Source organism: Aotus nancymaae, unplaced genomic scaffold, assembly GCF_030222135.1.
Source record: "Aotus nancymaae isolate 86718 unplaced genomic scaffold, 86718_ANA_hifiasm-v0.15.2.pri h1tg000011l, whole genome shotgun sequence".
In the NCBI taxonomy this organism is placed as follows: domain Eukaryota; kingdom Metazoa; phylum Chordata; class Mammalia; order Primates; family Aotidae; genus Aotus; species Aotus nancymaae.
This window is the reverse complement of record NW_026988422.1, coordinates 61,551,057-61,574,821: the sequence shown is the minus strand read 5'-3', so window position 1 is coordinate 61,574,821 and position 23,765 is coordinate 61,551,057. Positions and strand designations below refer to the sequence as shown.

At 46.9% G+C, this 23,765-nt stretch overlaps 1 protein-coding gene across 4 annotated transcripts in view; it reads right to left on the bottom strand.

Annotated features, from left to right (window-relative positions):
* Positions 1-23,765, bottom strand: part of ADCK1 (aarF domain containing kinase 1) — a 154,541-nt gene that overhangs the window by 27,561 nt on the left and 103,215 nt on the right. For all 4 annotated transcript variants that reach the window (XM_012476899.2, XM_012476904.3, XM_012476902.3 and 1 more), the window contains 2 exons: positions 17,697-17,855; positions 6,056-6,214 (listed from right to left, as the gene is read on the bottom strand). In XM_012476899.2, the coding sequence (XP_012332322.1) occupies positions 6,056-6,214; positions 17,697-17,855 (318 nt within the window). The remainder of the gene's footprint in view (positions 1-6,055; positions 6,215-17,696; positions 17,856-23,765) is intronic.

The window sequence follows — 23,765 nt, the reverse complement described above, 5'->3', positions numbered from 1 at the left end:
CATCACCATTCCAGTCTAACTACAGAACGTGCCCCTTGCTTAAGCTGCGTAAATCTGAAATGACTGAAATATCAAACCTGGGAAACAGCGGAATTTGTCACAGGAGCTTCAGAACTGCAGGTGTCCCATGACAGACATCATATGACCACAAAATGCCAAACTGCTCCATGCCCAGTTAGAAAAGTGAGCTGCCCCTAAATCACCAGGTGGGCAGGAGGACCCGGGGGTGTGGGATGAAGTGAGCACCCACATTTCCTGTCCTATGCTTCTTCCATCAAGGAAGGAAAAAATGAAAAAGAGAAATTTGAAAGAGGCAATAAGAAACCAGCACTCCCCACCCCACCCCCACACAAAGTGAAACGAAACTCTAAGTAGCTCATGGTCAGGGTGCTCGTGGCCCCACTGGCAGGGTCACACCCTGACCATTAGGACCCCTGGGTCCAGGGTCTACCTCTTTCCACAGAGCAGAAGCTTCCTTCCTGTGGGCTCCTCCTGCCTCCCACACTGAGGTCAATCTGGACCCCAAGAAGGAGGACACCGATTAGGGAAGTTTCAGCCTGAGACCCTGGGCCTCAGCCTCATGTCTGGCCCTGACCTCACAATTTCTGCTTTGTTTCTATGCTTTGGTCAATGTGCCCACGAAGCAGGCTGTGCCTGGCTTGTACCCTGGGCCCACAGTCCTCCTGGAGCCCGAGTCCAGCAGAGCAAAAGGCCTGCAGACCTGGGGTCAGATCTGCAGGTTTGGAGTCAGGCTGCAGGCGGGAGCCCTGGTTCTGCCACCTATAAGCTGTGCGACTGTGGGCAACTTATATAACCTCTCTGAGCACTAGATTCCCACCAAAAATATGGTGATAATGGTTACAGCAGAAGCACGACCCCACCCCCATCCCCATTTTTCCAGTACCAGTACTGCCATGCGCAGAGTACATGGAACCAGACACTAGCAGCTGCTGGAAGAAACAACGATTGCTCTTATGACGGCCACATCGGGCTTCACTGAGGGTTCTGATACACACCAGGGCTGAGACTTATGCTCTAGACAGTTCACTGGAATTCACATCCTCCCCACAAAGCACAACCACACGGTGGGTGAACACGCAGGCTCTGGAGCAGGCTACCTCTATGCCCTGCCCCTTACTGGTGAGCCCTGTGACGCTGCACAAAGGGTTGATCACTCTGGGCCTCAGTCTCCCAACTGATGATATGGGGCTGATTGTGGCACCTCCTTTGTGAGGCTATTGTAAGGATTAAAGAGTAAATACATATAAAGCAATTTGCAAAAAAAAAAAAAAAGTTATATATTAATTAGTATACATCAGTGGTTCCTAATATTTGAGATTCATGGGAAGCTATTATATTTCCCAAAAAACATGCACATCTCCTCAGGATTTGTCCACAATTTCTAGAGTCCTGGGCTCCTTACCTCACACTAAGGAACCCTGGAGGGGCCCTGCACACCTATCCCCTCCTCCACACATACAGAAATGCTCTCATCACTTCCAGTCCCAAACCCCGTGGTTATAAAGTTTGTCCCCTGCCACCTTGTCCCCAGTCATCCCCCAGGTGAGTCACAAACCCTATCACTCGTCCTGTCTCCTTCCCCTAGCACATATACTCTGCTGCCGGATCCACTAAGCCTGGCCTTAACCATTCAGCCTAGCTGTCCCCTCACCCTCTCCCAGTCCCCCGACACCATATTTGCATTCAGTGCTCGTCTGAGGCTGGGAGATTTACAGCACAGGGCTGAGGTTCTTAAACGCTGCATACGCACCAGAAGATACCCCACACACTGAGAGTAAACTCTTTGCTGGGGTTTAACTGTGCACAGATGTTGTGACAGGGAGCCAGTGTGTAAAAGCACTCTATCTCCAGTTTTAGGAGCTGAACTGGGTTCACGGTGCAAAGTTCACTTCCCCTTGTGAGGTGTTTAGGCAAAATTAATTACTCAGGGGCCTTAATTCCATCACTGTCTTAGGAGGGATGTGCAAGTTTTGGAAGCAGCAGGTCAAATTGGTATATTCATGATTTACCCATTTGGCACCCTCGTTTGGAAAATGTGTGTTATTGTTATTAGTGCACGTCTTGGTCTGGCAGTTGCCAGTTGGCCCCAGCCAGGGGACAATTTTGCTGTTTCCATGGGAACAGTGGAGGAGATGGTTCTGTCTGGCTCACAGTTCTGGCTCTGAGGGGCACCCCTGCTGATAAAAGGCAGCAGAGTATCCTGAGAGGAGCACCACACTCAAAGTCAGAAAATCTGGGATATTGTCTGAGTTCCTCTACTCAAACGGTCATCTGCCATATGGGGTGATGGATACTGGAGGATTCAACACCGTAGTACCTGCAGAGTGTTCAATGCTGCAGCTCCTGACGGAGAAGAAATAGTCAATAGATATTGCCTATAGTCAATATGCCTTGGAAGCACCCTCCAGAGCCCTTTATCCTGGGTGGAATGACATAATTCCTCTTGGGAACCCACAGAAACACAGATGAGTGCCTGCCATGGTGCTAACAAACCTGGACTACAACAATACATGGCTGTGTCTGTCCTCCATTAGATGACAAGTTTTCCAGAGCAGGGACAAGCCCCAGCTCCCAGCACAGCAACAAGCTCGGGAATAAAAGAAATGGGATAAGCAAGTGGAAGCATGTCTTAGACTCTACAGCATTATGCTAATGAGTCAATATTGCCACTTGTCTGAGAAAGCCAAGTTTTCATTGAATTTGTGGTTTCAGCTCCAAGGCTGGGGCAGCATCACCAGATCTAGGCTGCGCTCCTGGATTTACATACACAAGAGGGGCTGTACATCCACATCTAAAATGGCAGCCAGCAAAACGCCAGTCAAGCATATTGAGAATATGGAGACGGACCCGACCCTCACCACACTCAAAGAGCTCAACTTCTTCACGGGCTCCATCTTCCACCATAGTCAATGTGTCAAGACACTGCATGGATCACCACAGCTGTGGTTCTTCCTCCTGTGGATTCTCAAATGGTTAGAACAGACACTTCTTGAGTCACTCCTTCCCTGTTAGTCAGTTGGGAGAGCAAAAGTATAAACACTTCCATTTCTCATGATGTCTTCAAAAGCCACAAGAACATCCTCTCTCCCTGATCCAATGTTCTGAGCCATCCTCCCCAAGAATAGCAGAGCTTGAATGTTGGCTCTGGAACCAGCACATGGAGCTCCTGAGGGCTTGGTGAACCCTCTCCTGCATTCCCCAGGCCTGCTGAAGAAGAGGGAAGGGTGATCTCTCCTAGAGTCGGAAGCCAAGCTCTCAGTGTAGACAACCCGAAGAGCCCTCCAAGCCCTGCGCTGCTGGGATAAAGGGGGTAACCCTGTGTAAACAGGCATATAGCTCAGGAAGACAAATGTGTTGGAAAAACAGTGGTGTGACACACATCTCTCTCCCCAGTTCCTGTGTGCCCTGAGGGAACATCAGGATGGTCCTTAAAGACCAGCTCCAGCCAGGGGTGGTGGCTCATGCCTGTAATCCCAGAACTTTGGGAGGCCGAGGCAGGTGGATTACCTGAGGTCAGGAGTTTGAAACCAGCCTGGCCAACATGGCAAAACCCTGTCTCTAGTAAAAATACAAAAATTGGCCAGGCGTGGTGGTATGCACCTGTAGTCCCAGCTACTCGGGAGGCTGAGGCAGGAGAATTGCTTGAACCCAGGAGGCGGAGGTTGCAGTGAGCCAAGATGGCCCCACTGCACTCCAGGCTGGGTGGCTGGGTAAGACTCTGTCTCAAAAAAAAAATAAAAATAAGTGAATTAATTAAAAAAAAAAATAAAACAAAAAAGACCAGCTCCAGGGTTGGGCGCAGAGGCTCACACCTGTAATCTCAGCACTTTGGGAGGCCAAGGCAGGTAAATCATTTGAGGTCGGAGTTCAAGACTAGCTTGACAATATGGGAAAACCCCACCTCTACTTAAAAATATATATATATAGCCGGGCGTGGTGGCTCACACCTGTAATCCCAGCACTTTGGGAGGCCGAGGCGGGTGGATCACGAGGTCAAGAGATCGAGACCATCCTGGTCAACATGGTGAAACCCCGTCTCTACTAAAAATACAAAAAATTAGCTGGGCATGGTGGTGCGTGCCTGTAGTCCCAGCTACTCGGGAGGCTGAGGCAGGAGAATTGCCTGAACCCAGGAGGTGGAGGTTGCGGTGAGCCGAGATCACGCCATTGCACTCCAGCCTGGGTAATAAGAGCGAAACTCCGTCTCGGGAAAAAAAAAAAATATATATATATATATATATATACACACACACACACACATATATAAAAAAAAAAAACCACCAGCTTCAGTGCCAACTTCTCAGCAGAGCCTGCCCTGACCCGATGGGGCATGGCAGTCCCTACTTCTGAATCCTCAGAGCACGTACAAGCTGTACTTCTCATGGGCACTGACAGCTGTGACTTCATATTATCCGATGTTGTTTCCCACATTAAGTGTCTCTTATTACATAGAACAGTTCTGCTATAATACTTGTTTAGAAAACACAAATTTGTTCCAATGCAATTGATATGTTAGGAAACAGTTTGATCATAATGCACATTTTGGATTTGCTTATGTGTACCATCATCTGCAAGAAACACTGTGAATGCAGAAAGCTGCATCCAGCAGAGCTGTGCCACATTGGAATACACAAAACAAACACATCTCGACATCACTGCGAGTCGGTGAGTCAGCCCATCTGGGCTTACACCTTTCCGTCCCATTTCTTTTTTGTTTTTCCTTGAGACAGAGTCTCACTGTGTCACCCAGGCTGGAATGCAATGGCATGATCTCGGCTCACTGCAACCTCCGCCTCCCAGGTTCAAGTGATTCTCCTGTCTCAGCATCCCAAGTAGCTGAGATTACAGGAGTATACCACCATGCTTGGCTAATTTTTGTATTTTTAGCAGAGATAGGGTTTCACCATGTTGGCTAGGTTGGTCTCGAACTCCTGACCTCAAGTGGTCTGCCCACCTCTGCCTTCCAAAGTACTGGGATTACTGACATCAGCCACCATGCCTGGCCTCTGTCCCATTTCAAAGGACTCCTCCCACCACCCCACAAAACTCACAAGCAGCAACCCTTCTGATGCCCACTTCCATAGCAGGCTCAAGATAAACTGCCATGCGTATTACTTCCTTATATATTTCTTAGCCATTTAATGTGTGTAAAACTATGCTATTCATTTTTATTCATTCTTATCTTATTTTCTATGTTACTGATGATTTTTTTTTTTTTGAGATGAAGTTTCACTCTTGTTGCCCAGGCTTGAGTACCGTGGTGCTATCTCAGCTCACTGCAACCTCCACCTACCAGGTTCAAGTGATTCTCTTGCCTCAGCCTCTCGAGCAGCTGGGATTACAGGTGTGTGCCACCACACCCTGCTAATTTTTACATTTTTAGTAGAGATGGGGTCTCACCACGCTGGCCAGGCTGGTCTGAACGCCTGACTTCAGGTGATCCATCTGCCTCAACCTCCTAAAGTGATGGGATTACAGGCATGAGCCACTGCACCCTGCGACTGACAAATTTTTTTAAGTGTTGTGCCCCTAACTCTATTTCCTCATAAGTTCTGTGGTTTCTGCTGTGTGATTTTGCATAACTGCAGTATTTCACACAGCAGAAACCACAGATTCTGTGGTTCTGTTACAGCAGAACCAACTGTGTGAGCTGATGTCATACACATGTGTTTAAAACAGTCCCGGCGTACAGTAGTGTTAGCTATCAGCATCGCCGTCATCATCCCATGCCTCACCAAGGCAGAGACCACAGCATATAAGTTATTGGCTAGGACTCAGTGTCATGTAGTTGTCGATTATTCAATAAACATCTGTTTAATTGACTAACGGGTCAACAATCACACTTGATATTTCTTTGCAAATTGCCTTCAAGGGATTTAATGCACATCACCAGTGACAAATCGTTCATCCTCAGTAAGAGGACTCAGGAAGACGTCCCAGTTATGTCCTGAAAGGGATACTCCGGGCAGAGACCCACATACCACCATGCTCTTCCACCAGACCACCATGCCCACCATTGCCTCATCCTGCCTACCTTCAAGAAGTCAAAATGCTTGAGCATCTGGGACACCTTCTCAGCATTCCTCCCTTCTTTGAGGAAATCCAGCTCCAAAGGTAGGTTCTTCTTAGCTTCATCCACAAGCCACATGAACTCAAACTCTGGGAATAGCTGCTTCACAGCTAGAACGAGCACCTGAAACCCAACAAGCACCCCAGTCATTGGCCCACAGCACACACCAAGGGATACTTCCTACCCTCCTGGCTGGTTCTCCCCTGGAGTAAGGGAAACTGCTCCCCTAGGGCCCATCCCCCCTCTGAATTCCAGAAGGAAAACATAATAGGCCCCTGCTCTCCCATAAGCTCTTGGTACTCTGCACCAAATCCAAGATGGTGATAGCCCTACAGCCAGCAGTGGTAACCATGACTACCATTTGCTGAGGGTTCCCCTCATGTCCACCACTAACTAAGCACTTTTTTTTTCTTTTTCTTTTATTTTATTTAAGTTCTGGGATACATGTGCAGGACGTGCGGGTTTGTTACATAGGTAAACGTGTGCCATGGTGGTTTGCTGCACCTATCAACCCATCACCTAGGTATTCAGCCCGGCATGCATTAGCTCTTTTTTCTAATGCTCTCTCCCCCGACCCTAGCCAAGCAGGCCCCAGGGGTGTGTCGTTCCCCTCCCCGTGTCCATGTGTTCTCATTGTTCAGCTCCCACTCGTAAGTGAGAACAAGCAGTGCTTGTTTTTTTGTTCCTGAATTATTTTTCTGAGGAAAATGGCTTCCAGCTTCATCCAACTCCCTGCAAAGGACATGATATGGTTCCTTTTTGTGGCTGCATAGTATTCCATGGTGTATTTATACCACATTTTCTTTATCCAGTCTCTCGTTGATGGGCATTTGGGTTAATTTCACATCTTTGCTATTGTGAATAGTGAACTAAGCACTTTACTGACTACTAAACTTAATCCTTGCAACAACTCTTGGAGGCACACAGATACACATCTTATCATCCCTTTTCTGTTGTTGTTGTTGTTTAGACAAGCTGTCACTCTGTAGCCCAGACTGGAGTGCAGTGGCACAATCACCGTTCACCGCAGCCTGGACCTCCTAGGCTCAAGCAATCCTCCCACCTCAACCTCCTGAGTGGCTGGGATTACAGATGTGCATCACCACGCCCTGTCCTCAATCATTCCTCCTGCCTCAGCCTCCCAAAGTGTTATCCTTTTATAGACGAGGAATTTGTGGCTCTGAGGGGTTACACGATTTTCCCAAAACTTGCCCAGCAAGGAAATACAGAGCTAGAATTCCCCTTGGGCCCACAGCCCTTGCTCTGAAGCACTTAGCTCCACTGCTGCTGTGGCTGTTCCCCGATCTCTTCATGGTCTGTTCACAAAGCACTGGGAGGGTGCTGCAACTGTCACTGTCATGACTTTATTTCTTAAGCTGAATGTTAGGTGCTTCAACATTTATAATACTATTTCCTATACCTTCTATACTTGTCTAAAATATTTCATAATAAAAAACTAAATAGGAATAAGAAAACAAGGCTGGTAAGACAAGAGGAGAGAGAAGAAATTTGACCACTTAGATGAAAACCTTAGATTTTTGGCAATTTGGCTCCAATGTGGATTCTTGAGTGATGACATGATAAAGGTGGGTTCTAGAAGACATATCTGTCATTCAGGGGTCAGTTTAATGATGCAAAATTAAAGAAGAGCCCAGCAATCTGTGCAGAGCATACCACAGCCCCCTCCATGGGCAGGGACTCAATCCTGAGGCTGCCCCACCACCAGAACCGTGAACTTGAGATGGGTGCACAAATTCCTGAATGATGGCTCTGTGGTGGGCGAGCAAGGGTGATACCAGGGACATGGGAGGTGTTCCAGGATTCTGGGAGGGAAAAAGAAGGCCCCTGATCTCCTATAAGCTCTCTGGTTGATGTTTGAAGCCAGGCCTGGGGAGAACCGTTGACTGATTTACCCAGCAATCCTTAGTAGAAATGACAGTCCGAGTTATCTGAGAACAACCATCTCTACGCCTGACTACAGCAGATGGCAATAAGAACTAACAAGCTGTGGGCCTGTTGGTACCAAAAGAACTTCCCCTTCCCATCTTTCCAGAAAGACTTACTGAGCCCCAGCTGAAAGCCTTGTCTCGAGCTTCTTTTTGCCCTATTCTATGATATTTTGCCCAAATGTTGGCATGTGTGACACAAAAGAAATCAATCTAAAGCCAGACTATTAGCTACAAGGCATTTACAGCTTTGTTTTCAAGCCCTATGTCCTGGGCAATGTACCAGATGCCATTCTAAAAAGAATCATCACACAGCGTTATCATGCTCAATTTCGACCCAAACTTCTTTTAATTACATCTGGCTGTAGTTTAATTTCTTTTGAGTCTTGACTGTTCTTTCATGGGCTAGACCTGTGACCTTATGATAATTGATTTAGTTTATGTTTTGTTTGTATCACACAAGACTAGAAGGGAGAGGGGGCAACAGAGAGGCCTGGACTGTATACGTCATGCCCTGGCACCTGGGCACTGCAGCCTCCAGACATCGCATCTCGTCACAGTGCCCTTAGATGGCCCTCGGTGGTAACCAAGGCAGAGGCAAAGCAGGTGCACAGGAAACAGAAGCGATTCCCCCAGACCTAAGCAGAGGCCAGCCATGCCATCTAAGTCACCTGAATCCCACTTCTCTGGGCACGGAATTCAGGCAAGAAAAGCTCTCTAGCATTCTGCTCCAATCTCAGCTCCAGAGGGTCTTGCCCAGGAGAGGCGAGGAAAGGGGCCACAATGAGGTGCTCTCATTTGTTCAGTCAATATTGCCTGAATACACTCTAGGTAATTACCACGGGCCAGATGTGGATATGGACAGAGAGCTACCTGTAACCCAGTGAGGTCTCTACTTAGGGGTGAAGCTTCTGGCCAAACAATAATTCCTCATCATTTGTTGTATGGTCACTGTTTTTTGTGAAATTTTAAATTATCATTAACATCCAAACAGCACTGAAAAGCACATTAAAGATTTTCCAGTTACTAATCAATTACATAATTAGTCATTACTAATACTGTTGATTATTAACACTTGATCATACCTGACGTCATTAATCATAAGCAGTCAATTTCGCTAACTAATATTTATTGCTAGTAACTAATTAGTAAGCTAATTCATAACCCAAGAAACTTTAGAGTGCTCATCGAACTGGTTTCTAAAGCAAGCTGCGGGTTGTGGGTCACTTCCTTGGTTACTTTAAAATGAAGGGGGTTCTTTGAATAGAAGTCAGTGGTTCTCAGATTTATGGAATGTCACCATCCCCTTTATAGGAAGTCACCAATTTTAAAACTTGATAACAGCTACAAAGTCTAGAAAATGTACATACGTAATTTTGCACATAATTCAGAGGGTTCCCCGACCCCTTGAAATTCAGTTGGTAGTGAGGGGTTCAGGTTAAGAGTCATCTGGTTCAACTGTTTTGGGCTAACTTTTCCTGGCTGAAGAAAAGTAAAATAAAACTCAGTTTCACCCTCTGGTTTCATTCACCTCCCTTCTTAAATGAATCTACTTAGCCTACCTTTAAGCAGGTTCATTTCAATTTTTCTTTGTGACAACAGATGCAATCAACTAAAATTAAACAGGTGGTTGTTATCAATTTGACTTTCTGATTTTTCTCCCAAAATATATCTTCTCCATAAAATTCTTCTAACAGCCAATGTTTTCACCAGTGTCTCCCACTTCCTCAACACTCTGCAGATGTTTATTGAATAGTCACATGAATGAATGATTGAGTAAATGAATGAACAAATGAATATTTCAAAGAGTTTATCTGCTTCTCTGACATAATTATATCTTCACATGTGTTATCCAAAGAAAATGAGTTTTTCTGTTTCTGAGGTTTTAGTGGAAAGAGCCATAACTTCTGAATTTGGGGGAATCGTAGTTTCCGAATGCCTAAGAATTCTCTTCTTGATCTGGAACCTTACGAATCAATTAAGGTATATTCAAAAATTAATACTTCCTTCAAGGGAAAATAATAAGACTATCTTCCCATAGAGTCACTGGCTTACAGGAGGAAAAATCAATTGTGGGCCACACAGAAACATAATGGAAAAAAATGAAGAGTCACAGAAGTTTGAGAACTAGTGACTGGGCCGGGCATGGTGGCTCACGTTTGTAATCCCAGCACTTTGGGAGGCCAAGGCGGGGAGATCACTTGAGGTCAGGAGTTCAAGACCAGCCTGGCCAACATGGGGAAACCCCATCTCTACAAAAAATACAAAAATGGGCCAGGTGTGGTGGTGTGTGCCTATAATCCCAGCTACTCAGAAGGCTGAAGCAGGAGAATCGCTTGAACCCAGGAGGCAGAGGTTGCAGTAAGCCAAGATCATGCCATTGCACTCAAGCCTGAGCACTAGAGTAATACTCTATCTCAAAAATAAAAAAAAATAAAAAAAACAAGGATAGGAGGAAAGAAAGAAAGAAAAGAAAACTAGTTTCTGTTATTTATAATAGCAAAAGAGAAGGGGAATTATCATTATTTAGTTCCTACTACATGCCAGGCACTGTGCTACGAGCACTTTACACGCACACTTTCATTTAATCCTTTTCTTGTCAATTTTACATAGTAGAAAACAGGAACTGTCGAAACAAGATCTGACCTGGGCTTTTCTTGTTCATTCTGTATGCAGCCCTGCCTCGTGCAATACAACACAACGACACAGGACAATACAATAGGAAGCTCAAGATAAGGCAGAGAAGGAGCTTTGTAAACTGTAAAATGCAACTGGAAATGTGAGTTACTGTTATCAAGTTATTGCACATTATAAAAGAAATCATGTTCTATGGGAAAACAGCATACTAAATAGAATGCCTGTACCGATCCAAACTAGTAAAAATGAATGTTCGACAAGGATCGAAAATCAATTCAGAGTGATGTAAATAGCTTGCCATTCATGGGGTTTATCTTTGTTCTGATAAGTTATTAAAGTACACACTTTTTAGAAAACAGATTTATAGGGTGAAGAGAAGTTTTCTTGGGTGGCCCACGTCTCTGGATTTTTAATACATATTTAAAAAAATAAAATCGCTGTTGGACTCTGTGTCAATGCAAACATTGCCTAGCCACCCACTGTTCAACCAACACATTTCGTAAAGAAACTAGATGAGGCCAAGCGTGATGGCGCGTACCTGTAATCCTGCACTTTGGGAGGTCGAGGCGGGCAGATCACCTGAGGTCAGGGGTTTGAGACCAGCGTGGCCAACATGGCAAAGCCCTGTCTCTACTAAAAATACAAAAATTAGCCAGGCATAGTGGCAGAAACCTGTAATCTCAGCTACTTGGGAGGCTGAGGTAGAAGAATCACTTGAACCCAGGTAGCGGAGGTTGCAGTGAACCGAGATTGCACCACTACACTCCAGCCTGAGTGACAGTGAGACTTTGGGGAAAAAAAAGGAAGGAAGGAAGGAAGGAAGGAAGGAGGAAGAAAGGCAGGCAGATGGTAGACAGCACACACTGAAAATGCTTCTCGGAAAAAGTCAAAAACATGACTGCCACAGGTTTTTACTTTTTGAGACCCTTGGGATGGGCCAGATGACGTCAAGCAATAAATCAGATTTAGTGCTCACTCCAAAGAGTCCCACCCCAACGTAGCTGAGTGCCTTGGGGCCCAGTGGTGCGTGAAGGGCATAATACTTCACAGTGAGTTAGATTCCTCAGGGGTGATAGGGCAAGGGGTGTTCCTCATCAATTCAGAAGCTGGAGAAATAACTGGGAGTGATACAGGGTGATTAGGACCTGAGGATTATGGTAGTACCACAGCTCCAGGACCATCTGAGTCCTACCCTGCCCTCAAGCAGTAAGAATGGCAGTGAGATGTGGTCCGCTAAGCTCCCCAATATTGTGGGTAGAAAAGAACTGCTGCAAAGCCAGCCCGCCAGCAGACGGATGGACTGTGCTTTGTCAGTTCACCCCCTCCTGCTGAATCATTCTTCCAATCTCTGGGCCCAATTAGTCTGGCTCTGGACAGCCACTCAAATCAATAAGAGTCACTGGCCGTGCATCTAGAAGTAGAGTTGCCCCAACTATTAAAGGGACAATATCAGGTGATAATGACAAAGCTAGAAAAACATCCTTGGCTCTGCCTTTTTCTTTTGTGCAAAGTCATCAACACCATCAGATTCACTGAATACCATTTACTGAGAGTCAGCCTCCCTCCCCTGCCATCCTTCAACAGTCTATCCTAAAGACTCTCTCCCTTCCCCAAGGGAGAAAATTCACAGAAGACACAAAACTCCAGGGTGGTACATGCTACTGGAGGCCAAACCAACAGCCATCTCTCCCATCATCCTGGCTAACACAACCCAGAGTTTGTACATCCTTCATGTCCTTCAAGGAAAGCAGGCCTGAGAAGGTGAATCATGATTGGTCTAAGCCAATCAAGGTGGTCTCAGTTTTTTTGCTAAGACTGATTTAGGAATGGGCATTACTTCTGGACAATAAGAAACGAAGGAAATTCTACTATGGAACTGCTTTTTTTTTTGATAAGGAATATGAAAAGGGAAATAGGTCCTCTTTGGCATCCAGATGTTACCTACTTGTAACACCAGGAACTGTTAGTTTCGGGACTGTGCACAGTGCTGGCTAGGAGGGCAAGCCAGGAAGCTGAGAGAGCAGAGTAAAACACACACAGAGTCTGAGTTGCTACAAACCACAATGAGGTGCTGGGCTGTCCACCTTGAAACAGCTGACCTAAGTTCCAGACACCTTCACATGTGAGATAATAGGGGCTAGCATTGGCTATACCACTTTAAGTCGGATTTTGTTTCTTAGAGCCAGTTGAAAGCATCCCAACTGATAACAACCAGTCGTCACCACCCACTTGCTCTCAAAAGTCTCACCCCTGTAGACCTCTATCACCCTGTAAACTCACAATCATTATGAATTTAGATTTACAAGGTCACCTCCTAAAATGCAAATATAAAGAGGTTAAGCCTATCAGTCACTCTCTTTAGTGTGAATTGCTTTTATCAGATTGCTTTCCCCATAAGACCAGGCCACGATCAATTATGTGGGAGTGGGGGGTGCGCAAGAGTGGGAGAGAAGCCTAAGGGCACACAACGCCTGGAACTGCCATGAAAGGAGACGTAGAGGCTATGCAGAAAATAGCTTTGCCTCCTCTCTATTCCTAAGCTTCTGGTAGCCCTAAATGTACCCTAGAAATCATTCTTCAGGCCAAGAATGCCTTTACCTTCCTGGGATTGTCATTCCTAAATATAAGACACCGTTTAGGTCTCAACACAGAAGAACAAAATATTCACTTCAAGTATCAAACAAATGAGCTTTCCCATTGGGCTCTTCTTCTTGGTTTTGTGCCAGAGAAGGACCCAGGCAGGACTTATCCTACCAGAGACCAAGCCCAGTGAGATGGCAGTGTTACCCAGTGCTGCTGCTAATCCTGACGGTCCATGGGGTGGTGGCCTTGGGACTCCATTCTGGCTGTTCTCCTGAAGGCTATAAATGTGGTCTCAGGTTTGCCTTGTGATCCCAGCCCCAGAACTACCTCAGCCACTGCCAAGGAGCCACTGTGTACTCTGCACACGGCCTGCCAGGCTGTGCTTCCCAAGAAAAGCATGTGATGCTTATCTCAGGGAGGAAGATGCCAAATCTTTATTACTGCTATTATTGCTCTGACCTTACAGCAACCATTACTTAGGGAGCTAGCAAGAAAGCGCAGAGAAAAAGCGACAACTGTCCTCCCTGTCCAAGTGGGCGCTGACGGGTTTACTACGCAGAGGCAGCTTCCTGCCTGACTCAGGAGTGGCTTCTGGGGTTCGGGAAACCCTGAGATCCTCCAAGTCTCCCTGTTTTCTCCCAGCTATGGCTGTTCCACAGCTGCCAACAGGTGTGCTAGAAAAATCAGGTTTCTAGACAGATGCTCAAGGCCACCCGGAAACACTGCTCTGCTGCCCTGGTCAGCTCCCTTTCCACTGCACCCGGTAGCTGTTCCAAACCTTCACCCACCCTCGGGCTTCCAATGCTACCTTCTACCCCCTCATTCTCAGCAGATGGTCTTACCTCCTACTTCAAAGAAAAAATAGAGGCTATCAGGCTGCTACACACTCTGCTGCCCACTTTCCCTCCCCCTTTCTCCTCTGCCCCACACTCTCATCTGTATCCAGCCTTCCCACCTTCCACTGGGCTCAAAGCAAAGGCTGATCAAAGGCTAAGGTTCCCACCTGTGTTCTTCATTCCCAGTCGCCTGCGTCTCCCCCAGGACTTGATCTAGCAATTCTGCCGAATCCCCAATCTGCCCCCTTCCCCATCAGCTACAATTCCACTCAAGTCTCCCCAGTATTTAACCCTACACTCTGCTCTGACCACTACCTAACTTTCCCAACCTTCCACAGGTAAACATTTGAAAAAAGAACATTCTCCCTGAAGGGTCTCCACTTCCTTGAGTCCCAATTCCCTTTCACCCTGCTCAGGCCACTGTAGCTTCTCTTCCTAACCACCCTAGATTGCCAAATCCAAAATACCCTTTATAGTGCTTTACTGATTTGATCCCCCATTTGACAACGTTGAAGAGTTCTGGCAGACTCTATTTTCAGAAATGGGGCTGCAACAGTACCTCCCATTCTTATACACTTGGAGAACCTTGCCCTCTCCCATTAGGAGGTAGAGGCTATTTCCCCAGTACTGAACTTAACTAAGGGGGCCTTTGTGACTGATTCATCCAAAGGAGTAAGTAAGAAGTAATACTATGTGGCTTCCAAGGCTGAGTCATAAAACTGTGATGTACTTTCAGCCTTATTCTCTTGGGTCACTTGCTGTTAGAACCAGCCACCATGCTGTGAGGAAGACCAAACAGCCATGTAGAGGCTGATATGGTGAGGAACTAAGGCCCTGGCCCACAGCCCCAGTTAAGCTCCCAGACAACAGCTAGCACCAACTTGCCAGTCAGGGAATGAGCCACTCCAGCCCCCAGTCAAGCTACTCCAGCTACTGCTGCATAAAACAGATGAGTTTCTCTACCAAGCCCTAGCCAAACTGTGAATTCATGAGCAAAACACATGACTGTTGTTTTAAGGCACTGTGTTTTGAGGTGACTCATTATGCAGCATTAGATAACTGACATAGTGCTTTCATCTTTAACTTTTCTCCACTGAATACGGCAGCACTGCTCAATCCTGGTTCTCCTCCAGTCTCTCTGACCATGCTTTCTTAGTCCCATTCATGAACTTATTCTCTTGGGCTCACCCCCCCACCAACAATGTTTTGCACAATTTTTTCCTTGCCTTCTTTCTTCTTCTTGTTTTTTTTTTTTTTTAACTCTACATACCTTCTCTGAGTGATCTCAACTACTAACTCTGATTCAGTTATCCTGAGTATCTTTGCTCATAAATGCTGAATTTGTATTCCAGCCTGGACTCCAGACCAACAGGGATATCCCTATCCAAAACTGCCAGGAGCACTATCTCACCCCACATGGTTGCTGTACTGACCATTTCACTTTGCTCTGAGATGCATCTCAATCCCCTTATTCTCATAAGAACTTCCATTTCCCAGGCACCCTTGCCAACTTACTGCCAGCCAGGTTTTGCCCGGAGGCAACACTGAGGGATACTGGCACACTGGGGGACAAGAGATGGAAACTCTTCTGCCTCAAATAGCAACTGCGGCTCCCACTCCCAAGTGATGGGCCCTAAGTCTGATCTGGCCCCCAGTGAACAGGTTCACCACAGTCTCAGCTTCTACCTGGTGGTCCCAGCTCCTGGGCTCTAAAGAACCACATATTCTCTTTGTCCCTCCAGCTTGAGGGTGGCATTGGCTTCCTGCTGTTGGTAAGTGTCTCTCCATCCCATTTGGCTTTTCAGCAATTATATCATTTGTAAACTCCATTTTCTGTTTGAAATATGTAGAGCAAATTCTTTTTCCCAACTATACCCTAACTGATATACAGTTGTCCCCCTTCTCTGTAGCTTTGCTTTCCAAGGTTTTAGTTATCCAAGGTCAGCTGGGTCCTGAAAATAGGTGAGTACAATACAATAAGATATTTTGAGAAAGAGACCAAATTCACCTCACTCTTATTATATGTTATAATTATTCTATTTTATTGTATTTGTTAGTCTCCTACGATGCATAATTTATAAGTTAACTTTATCATAAGTTTATATGTGTATTAGTCTGTTCTCATGCTGCTAATAAAGACATACCCAAGACTGGGTAATTTATAAAAGCAAGAGGTTTAATGAACTCACAGTTCCACATGGCTGGGGAGGCCTCACAATCATGGCAGAAGGCCAAGGATAAACAAAGGCACATCTTACATGGCAGCAGGCAAGAGAGCTTTTGCAGGGGGCTGCCCTTTTATAAAACCATCAGATCTCGTGAGACTTATACACTATCACCAGAACAGCATGGGAAAGACCTGCCCCTGTGATTCAATTACCTCCCACTAGGTCCCTCCCACAACAAGTGGGGCTTAGCGGGGTTACAATTCAAGATGAGATTTGGGTGGGGACACAGCCAAACCATATCAATGTGTGTAAGACAAACACAGTGTATATAGGGTTAGGCACTATCTAAGGATTCAGGGATCCACTGCGGGTCTTGGAATGTATCTTCACAGATAAGGGGAAAGTACTGTATATAGTTAAACATACTCAAACATAATCACTTAAGTCAGAAACCTAACGTTTGTCTTCTCATTCGTACCAGTTGTCACCTCCACCCCATGTGTAAAGCTGGTCACAAAGTCCTGATGATTCCTCCCCTTGAACCCATCCATCTCCCTAACCCCCATTACACTGCCGTACTTCAAATCACTATTTCTCTCTCAGACCAAAGCAGCAACCCCTCAATTAGTCTCCTGGCTACAGTCTCTCTGCCTTCTGATACATCCTCCAGACTCCCAACAGATTTTTATTTCTAATGCACATCTGATCATGACAGTCCCCTGATTAAAATTCTTAAATGGTTCCCCACTGACTATAGGAAAAAAATCAGATCTGCTCAGATCCACAGATACATAGTGAGTGTTGGCCATGCATACCACTCTATGCCTTCGCCTGGAATCTAAACCCCCATGTTCTGTTCTAACTCCATTCCCAGCCTCATCTCCACTTCAAGCTCTTACCATCTGAACAAGCTGAAGTCATCCAAGTATGCTCTGTCCTCCAAGAGTCAGGCCTTTACACCTGCTGGACTGTCCCTCTCCTGCCTGGCTATCTCAAGAGTCACCATCTTGTTGCAGCCCCTCTGGTACCCCATCCATCCAGGCACAGTGCTACATGGCACTCCCTGTTGACCACATGATCCCTTTAGTTACAATTTAACAAATTAAGATGTAATTTTGTCTACCCCCCAAAAACACAGCTTTGGTTCAGCTCATTTCTATGACATCCCTCCCCTGAGGTCCCCTTGGCCCCTAGCAGCTGTTCAGTGTGTTTTGAGACCACCACATGCAGTTCTCAGGGACAAATCAAGAACTGACCCACACTGCCATGGGGTTTCGTGGTCACGGAGCTGTCATAACACCTCCACTGTCGTGATCTCAGCAATCCTCTTCGACTCTGCTGCTCAAAGGGCCAGACTCCACCCACCAGCCTGAACTGGTTCCACCTAGGCGGCCTGGATCCCAGGACTCAGAAAGGAGAAAAGTAGGGCTCTCACCTCCATCAGGAGAATGTCCTTCGAGCTCTGAGCCCGCACCTTTGGGTGCTGGACCTTCACGGCCACCGTCCGCCCATCATGCAGAACTGCCTTGTGGACCTGGGCCAGGGAGGCAGTCCCCAGAGGGGTGTCGTCAAAGCTCTGGAACAAATCATGGATCTGTCGGGAGTGGAGAGAGAACAGAGCAATTAAAAAGGTGACCCAGTTCAGCAAGAGGGAATCAGGAAGATGGGCCAGAGTCAGGGCTGCCTAGTGCCTACAGGACAGATTTGTGAGTGCGTGCGTGCGTGCGTGCGTGTGTGTGTGTGTGTGTGTGTGTGTGTGTTGAGACAGAGTCCCGCTCTGTCGACCAAGCTGGAGTGCAGTGGCACTCCGCCTCCCAGGTTCAAGCAATTCTCCTGCCTTAGTGTCCCAAGTAGCTGGGATTACAGGCATGTGCCACCACACCCAGCTAATTTTTGTATTTTTAATAGAGATGGAGCGGGGCACAGTGGCTCACACCTGTAACCCCAGCACTTTGGGAGGCTGAGGCAAGCAAATCACAAGGTCAGGAGTTTGAGATCAACCTGGCCAAGAGACCAACCTTTATGGTGAAATCCCATCTCTTCTAAAAATACAAAAATTAGCCAGGCGTGGTGACGAGTGCCTGTAATCCCAGCTACTCGAGAGGCTGAGGCAGGAGAATTGCTTGAACCTAGGAGTCAGAGGTTGTGGTGAGCCAAAGATTGTGCCATTGCATTCCAGCCTGGGCGACAGAGTGAGACTCCGACTCCAAAAATATATATATAGAGAGAGATGGGGTTTCACCATGTTGGCAGGCTGGTCTCAAATTCCTGACTTCAGGTGACCAGACTACCTCAGCCTCCAGGGCTGGCATTATAGGTATGAGCCACTGTACCTGGCCCCCAGGACGGATTTTTTGCTTTATCAGTTGTGTACCAGCCTAGGGTCTTGCCTGGTCTTCCACTGCTGGACATTCACAGTAGGCATACAGAGGGAGGGGGACAGAAGACGTGCATGGAGGGCGTGTCCTCATACCTGTGCATGGGGCCTTAAGCACTTCCTCCATCAAAGGCCAAAGAAGTGCTGTTCAGAAGTTGCAGAAGTGCTTCATCTGCCCATTGAACTATCCACTGCTGTGCCTCCAGGGCTCTCACATATGGACAACCCAGCATTAACAGAATGTGGGCCCAGGGCAGCTTCAGTATCTCAGCCCCAGACAGGGATCAGACAGAGGGCGTTTCCATTCCACCAACCATGGGAGCTCAAAGAATCCTGAGCAGAGGCCCCAGACCAACAACCACCTTTTGTTCCTGCCTGAACAACAGTCTCAACATGGGTCACCAAGTCCACTCCCAGCCTGGCCACTCCAGCAGAGACCCCAGGGCTGCAAGCCAGAGTTTTGCTTTAGGTCATCACCTGAAATGCCACTCAGAGGTAGCCCTGGGCGGCAGAGCACAGTGGCTCATGCCTGTAATTCCAGCACTTTGGGAGGCCGAGTCTGGTGGATCACCTGAGTTCAAGACCAGCCTGGCCAAAGTGGTAAAACCCCATCGCTACTAAAAATACAAAAATTAGCCAGGCGTGGTGGCAAGCACCTGTAATCCCAGCTACTTGGAAGGCTGAGGCAAGAGAATCGCTTGAACCCAGGAGGCGGAGGTTGCAATGAGCCAAGATCGTGCCATTGCACTCCAGCCTGGGTGACAAGAGCAAAACTCTGTCTCACAAAAAAAAAAAAAAAAAAAAAAAAAAAAGGCAGCCCTGGGCAAAGCCCCCTACTCTGTGCCTCATTTTCTCTCTCCATGAAGTGGAAAATACACCCTTTACTCCTTCTTCTTTTCTCCTTCCCTCTTAGAAATGCCATACCAATTTTCCTGAAGGAAATAAAATTTCCTGACTTGAGTGGCCACATCTACATGGTCCAGATCCAAATATTCAGCCAACTGGGAAAAAGGTCCCTAAAGGTCTTTTCCAAGATTGGACAAGGCTGAAATCCTAACCCTCTGCATTTCATTCTTTTTTTTTAAAAAAAAAAAAAGATGGAGTTTTGCTCTTGTTGCCCAGGCTGGAGTGCAACACCACGATTTCGGCTCACCGCAACCTCCACCTCCTGGGTTCAAGCAATTCTCCTGCCTCAGCCTCCAGAGTAGCTGAGGTTACAGGCATGTGCTACCACGTTGTATTTTTAGTAGAGATGGAGTTTCTCCATGTTGGTCAGGCTGGTCTCAAACTCCTGGCCTCAGGTGATCTGCTCGCCTCGGCCTCCCAAAGTGCTGGGATTACAAGCGTGAGCCACCACGCCCAGCCCTTTTCATTTATTCAAAGCCTCTGTACAGCTTCAGAATCCTGGAAAGTCCAGACATGCGCACACACACATGCACAAGCATGTACAGATGCCTGTTCTCCTGGCCCACCCTCCCAGGTCCTCATGCTTTGAAATCTATTCAGTCTGTGCAGCCCTTCCTCCCTCTGTCCCCACTACTGCAGCAGCCACTCTGCCCTGTCCCTCCACCCCTCTCCTTGGACTTCAGGTGTCACATGACCCACAGCCACCATCCCACGCCATTTGCTAGGCTACACCATCACTTTCCTAATCTCATCTCATAAATCACTCCCTCCAGCCCTGTCATCCTTTTTGTCGCTCTCACTAAACTCCATCCCATTTATCAACATCCTGCCCAGACCAAAGGCCCAGACCCCATGGGGAAAGGCCTGTGTGTTTCTGTCAGGAGGGATGGGTATGGGATTGGCTTCCCTGGCCCGCTTCGTCCTGGTTTTTTTCATTATTATTATTTGTATCACCCCCAGTGGCTGATTCTCCCTGCTCCCCCAAAACACACTTTTCTTTTCTCCTCCTTCGTGAGTTATAGGCTCCCAATGGCAAAATTCTTCCCTTCTCATCCACCCAATCATCCTGAGTTTCTCAGCACAAGAACCCTTTATTATTATTATTATTATTTTTAATTGTACTTTAGGTTCTGGGGTACATGTGCAGATCATGCAGGATTGTTGCACAGGTACATACATGGCAATGTGGTTTGCTGCCTTCCTCTCCCCATCACCTATATCTGGTATTTTTCCCCACATTATCCCTCCCCACCCTCCCCAACCCCTGTCCCTCCCCTAGTCCCCCCGCAACTGACCCCAGTGTGTGATGCTCTCCTCCCTGTGTCCACGTGTTCTAATTGTTCAATACCCGCCTATGAGTGAAAACATGCAGTGTCTGATTTTCTGTTCTTGTGTCAGTTTGTTGAGAATGATGGTTTCCAGATTCATCCATGTCCCTATGAAGGACACGAACTCATCGTTTTTTATGGCTGCATAGTATTCCATGGTGTATATGTGCCACATTTTCTTTATCCAGTATATTGTTGATAGACATTTGGGTTGGTTCCAGGTCTTTGCTATTGTAAACAGTGCTGCAATGAACATACGTGTGCATGTGTCTTTATAATAGAACAGTTTATAATTCTTTGGGTATATACCCAGTAATGGGATTACTGAGTCAAATGGTATTTCTATTTCTAGGTCCTTGAGGAATCGCCACACTGTCTTCCACAATGGTTGCACTAATTTGCACTTAAGAACCCTTTATCTTGGGCCTGGGCTTGGGATGGGAAAACAATGGGATCATCATTCCTGTAAAACCCATTAGGACCTCAGCTGCAAGTAGGCAGGGATTTTTGTCTGTTCTGTTCACTGCAGAATTCCCTGCAACTCCCTAGAACAGGGCTGGAGCTAGTTGGTACCAAACAAATGTGTTGAATGACCAAATCTACTATTCTCTCCACTAGAGAAGAATTGAATCAACTCTCTTTCCTTTGAAGTGACTAGACCTTCCTGTTCCCACACTCCTATGAATCCAAAGACCTCAAACGTGGAATCTTCCAAAATAAAAAAAGCATACCTGTTCCTCCAAGGCAGGTGTGAGGCCCTGGCCTGGCCAGTCAGAAACCTGAATATCTCTGGCCACATGCATTATTAGTTCAGAGATGTACAGGTAACTCAACTGGTCCAATCAGACTTAATCATTTCTCTTTTATTTGATATAGAAGAGATGTTTTTCTCAGTTGAACTTGAACATAAAAATAGAAGCCTGCGGTGGAACTGCTGAGGGTCACATAGTAGCAGCAAAGAATATAGCTGAGCCGAGAGACAGAGGGAGTGAATCAGGGCCACAGTGTTTGAGCCTCTTGATCCAGCCATGCCTGAGTACCCACCCTAGGATGCCTTTTTCTGCTTAGGTCGGTTTCAGTTTTCTGCCACACACAACTGAAGGGGCTCTGATGGATAAAGTGTTCTCAGGTCCCAGAAGGAATAAGTGAAAGAAACAGACATGGTGCCCAGCACCTGCAAGAGACCCAGTAAGTGTGAGTTCCATCCCCTTCCCACCCCCTTGCTGGGACAGGGACTCGGGAATGGAAGGGAGGGTAGAGGCTTGGCAATGTCCCCAGCTGTTACATAACGAAATCAATACCAAGTCCCTTTGCAAGCCCTCTGGAGTTCCTGAAGGAGCACCACCAAGCAGAGGGTTTTCTGGAGCAGAGTTGTGAACACACACCCTCATCTCCCAGGCAGCTAAAATGACCAATCTTCCCACCTAAAGGGGCTTGGGGATCATCCGACCTCACTCCCTACCCCAAGTCTCCACCTGACTCCCAGGAACAGCTGTTCATTGCCTGAGAAGGACAACCAGTCTTTAAGCCAGTGTCCTTGCAGGGGCACTGCAGAGTCATTGCAACTGAAGAGTGACATGGCATCACTAGGGCTGTGTAGCAAGAACAGCTGCCAAGAGCACCCCACAGGGAGGTAAGGGAAGGAAAGAGCTGAGGCGAGCAGATCCTAATCTCCAGGGCGAAAGGAAGCCTGGTCCACCACATCCACATCCCCAAAGGACATGAAGGAGGCCTCCCACAATTCCCCATCCCCACCAGGGGAGTCAAGGGGGCCCCAGGATACCACCCAAGCCCAGTGCCCAACTTAGTACTCTGAACAAGGCCCAGCTGTGAGGACTTGCCCACATCTCCAATTCCAGCAGCAGAAGCAAAGACAGGCATGGGGAATGAGGATGCACCCCTCACTGGGTACTCAGAACCTGTCACACAGACACCCCACCCCACCACCTCCCCAGTGTCCCTGCAGCCATCTTTTCCTTCTCTATCAGGAAGCAAGTCACACGCCCACACCCTCCTGTGCTTAAGCAAGCACACACACATACACACACATGATAATTGATTGCTAGTGGATGTTCCTAGCTGGCTTATAAAAAAGGTAATTAAAGATTGGTGCTGCAGCCTGTAATTAAATATGAATAAAGTAGCTCTAAATGGAACCTTGATTCAAAGTGTTCAGTGGAAGTACTTTATGCTGATAGATGGTAAGGAAAAATAGACCCTGTCCCGAAAGCAGAATTATACCCCCCATGCAGCTGAAACAAACGCCACCCCCCTCCAATCAGGCCTCGTCCCCCAGCCCTTTCAGCAGAAAACCATTACCAGAAACAAACTGCAGCATTTGCAGCAATTAGATTCAAGCAGGGCCCTCAGCTGCCTCCAGTCACTCACAGAAATTTGCCTCCCTTTCTAAGGCTTTCTTTCCCCATCTTTTTTCCTCTCCACTCTGGGTCTAGCGGCAGAATCAGTTAAGTAAAACAACTGCATTTTAATATGACTAGTTATGTGCTTTTTAATTACTGTCAGCCCATGATTCAAATATATCGATGTCCCTGTCTGGAAAAGGAAAAATAATCAGAAAAAGAGTTTCTCTGGCTTTTGATCGTTTGGTTTCTTTCTCTCTCTGTGTGTGTATGTGTGCACGCAAGTGAAGCAGGGAGGTGTTTGTCGTTTTATGAGCAAAAAAGCACTAGGGGTAAGAAAAAATGTGTCATCCCCTAGAGGCTTGGCAAATCTGGAGCAGTTAAGTCCTCAGCAGTCTGGCTTCATGAGCCTGGGAATCAGGAGAACAAGCAAAATCATACTGGAGTCAGAGGGCAGAGTAAGAGACTGTCCAGAAACAGCCCTGCAAGGTCCCCTGAAGCCAGGGTACTGGCCACATTGAGCATCCAACACT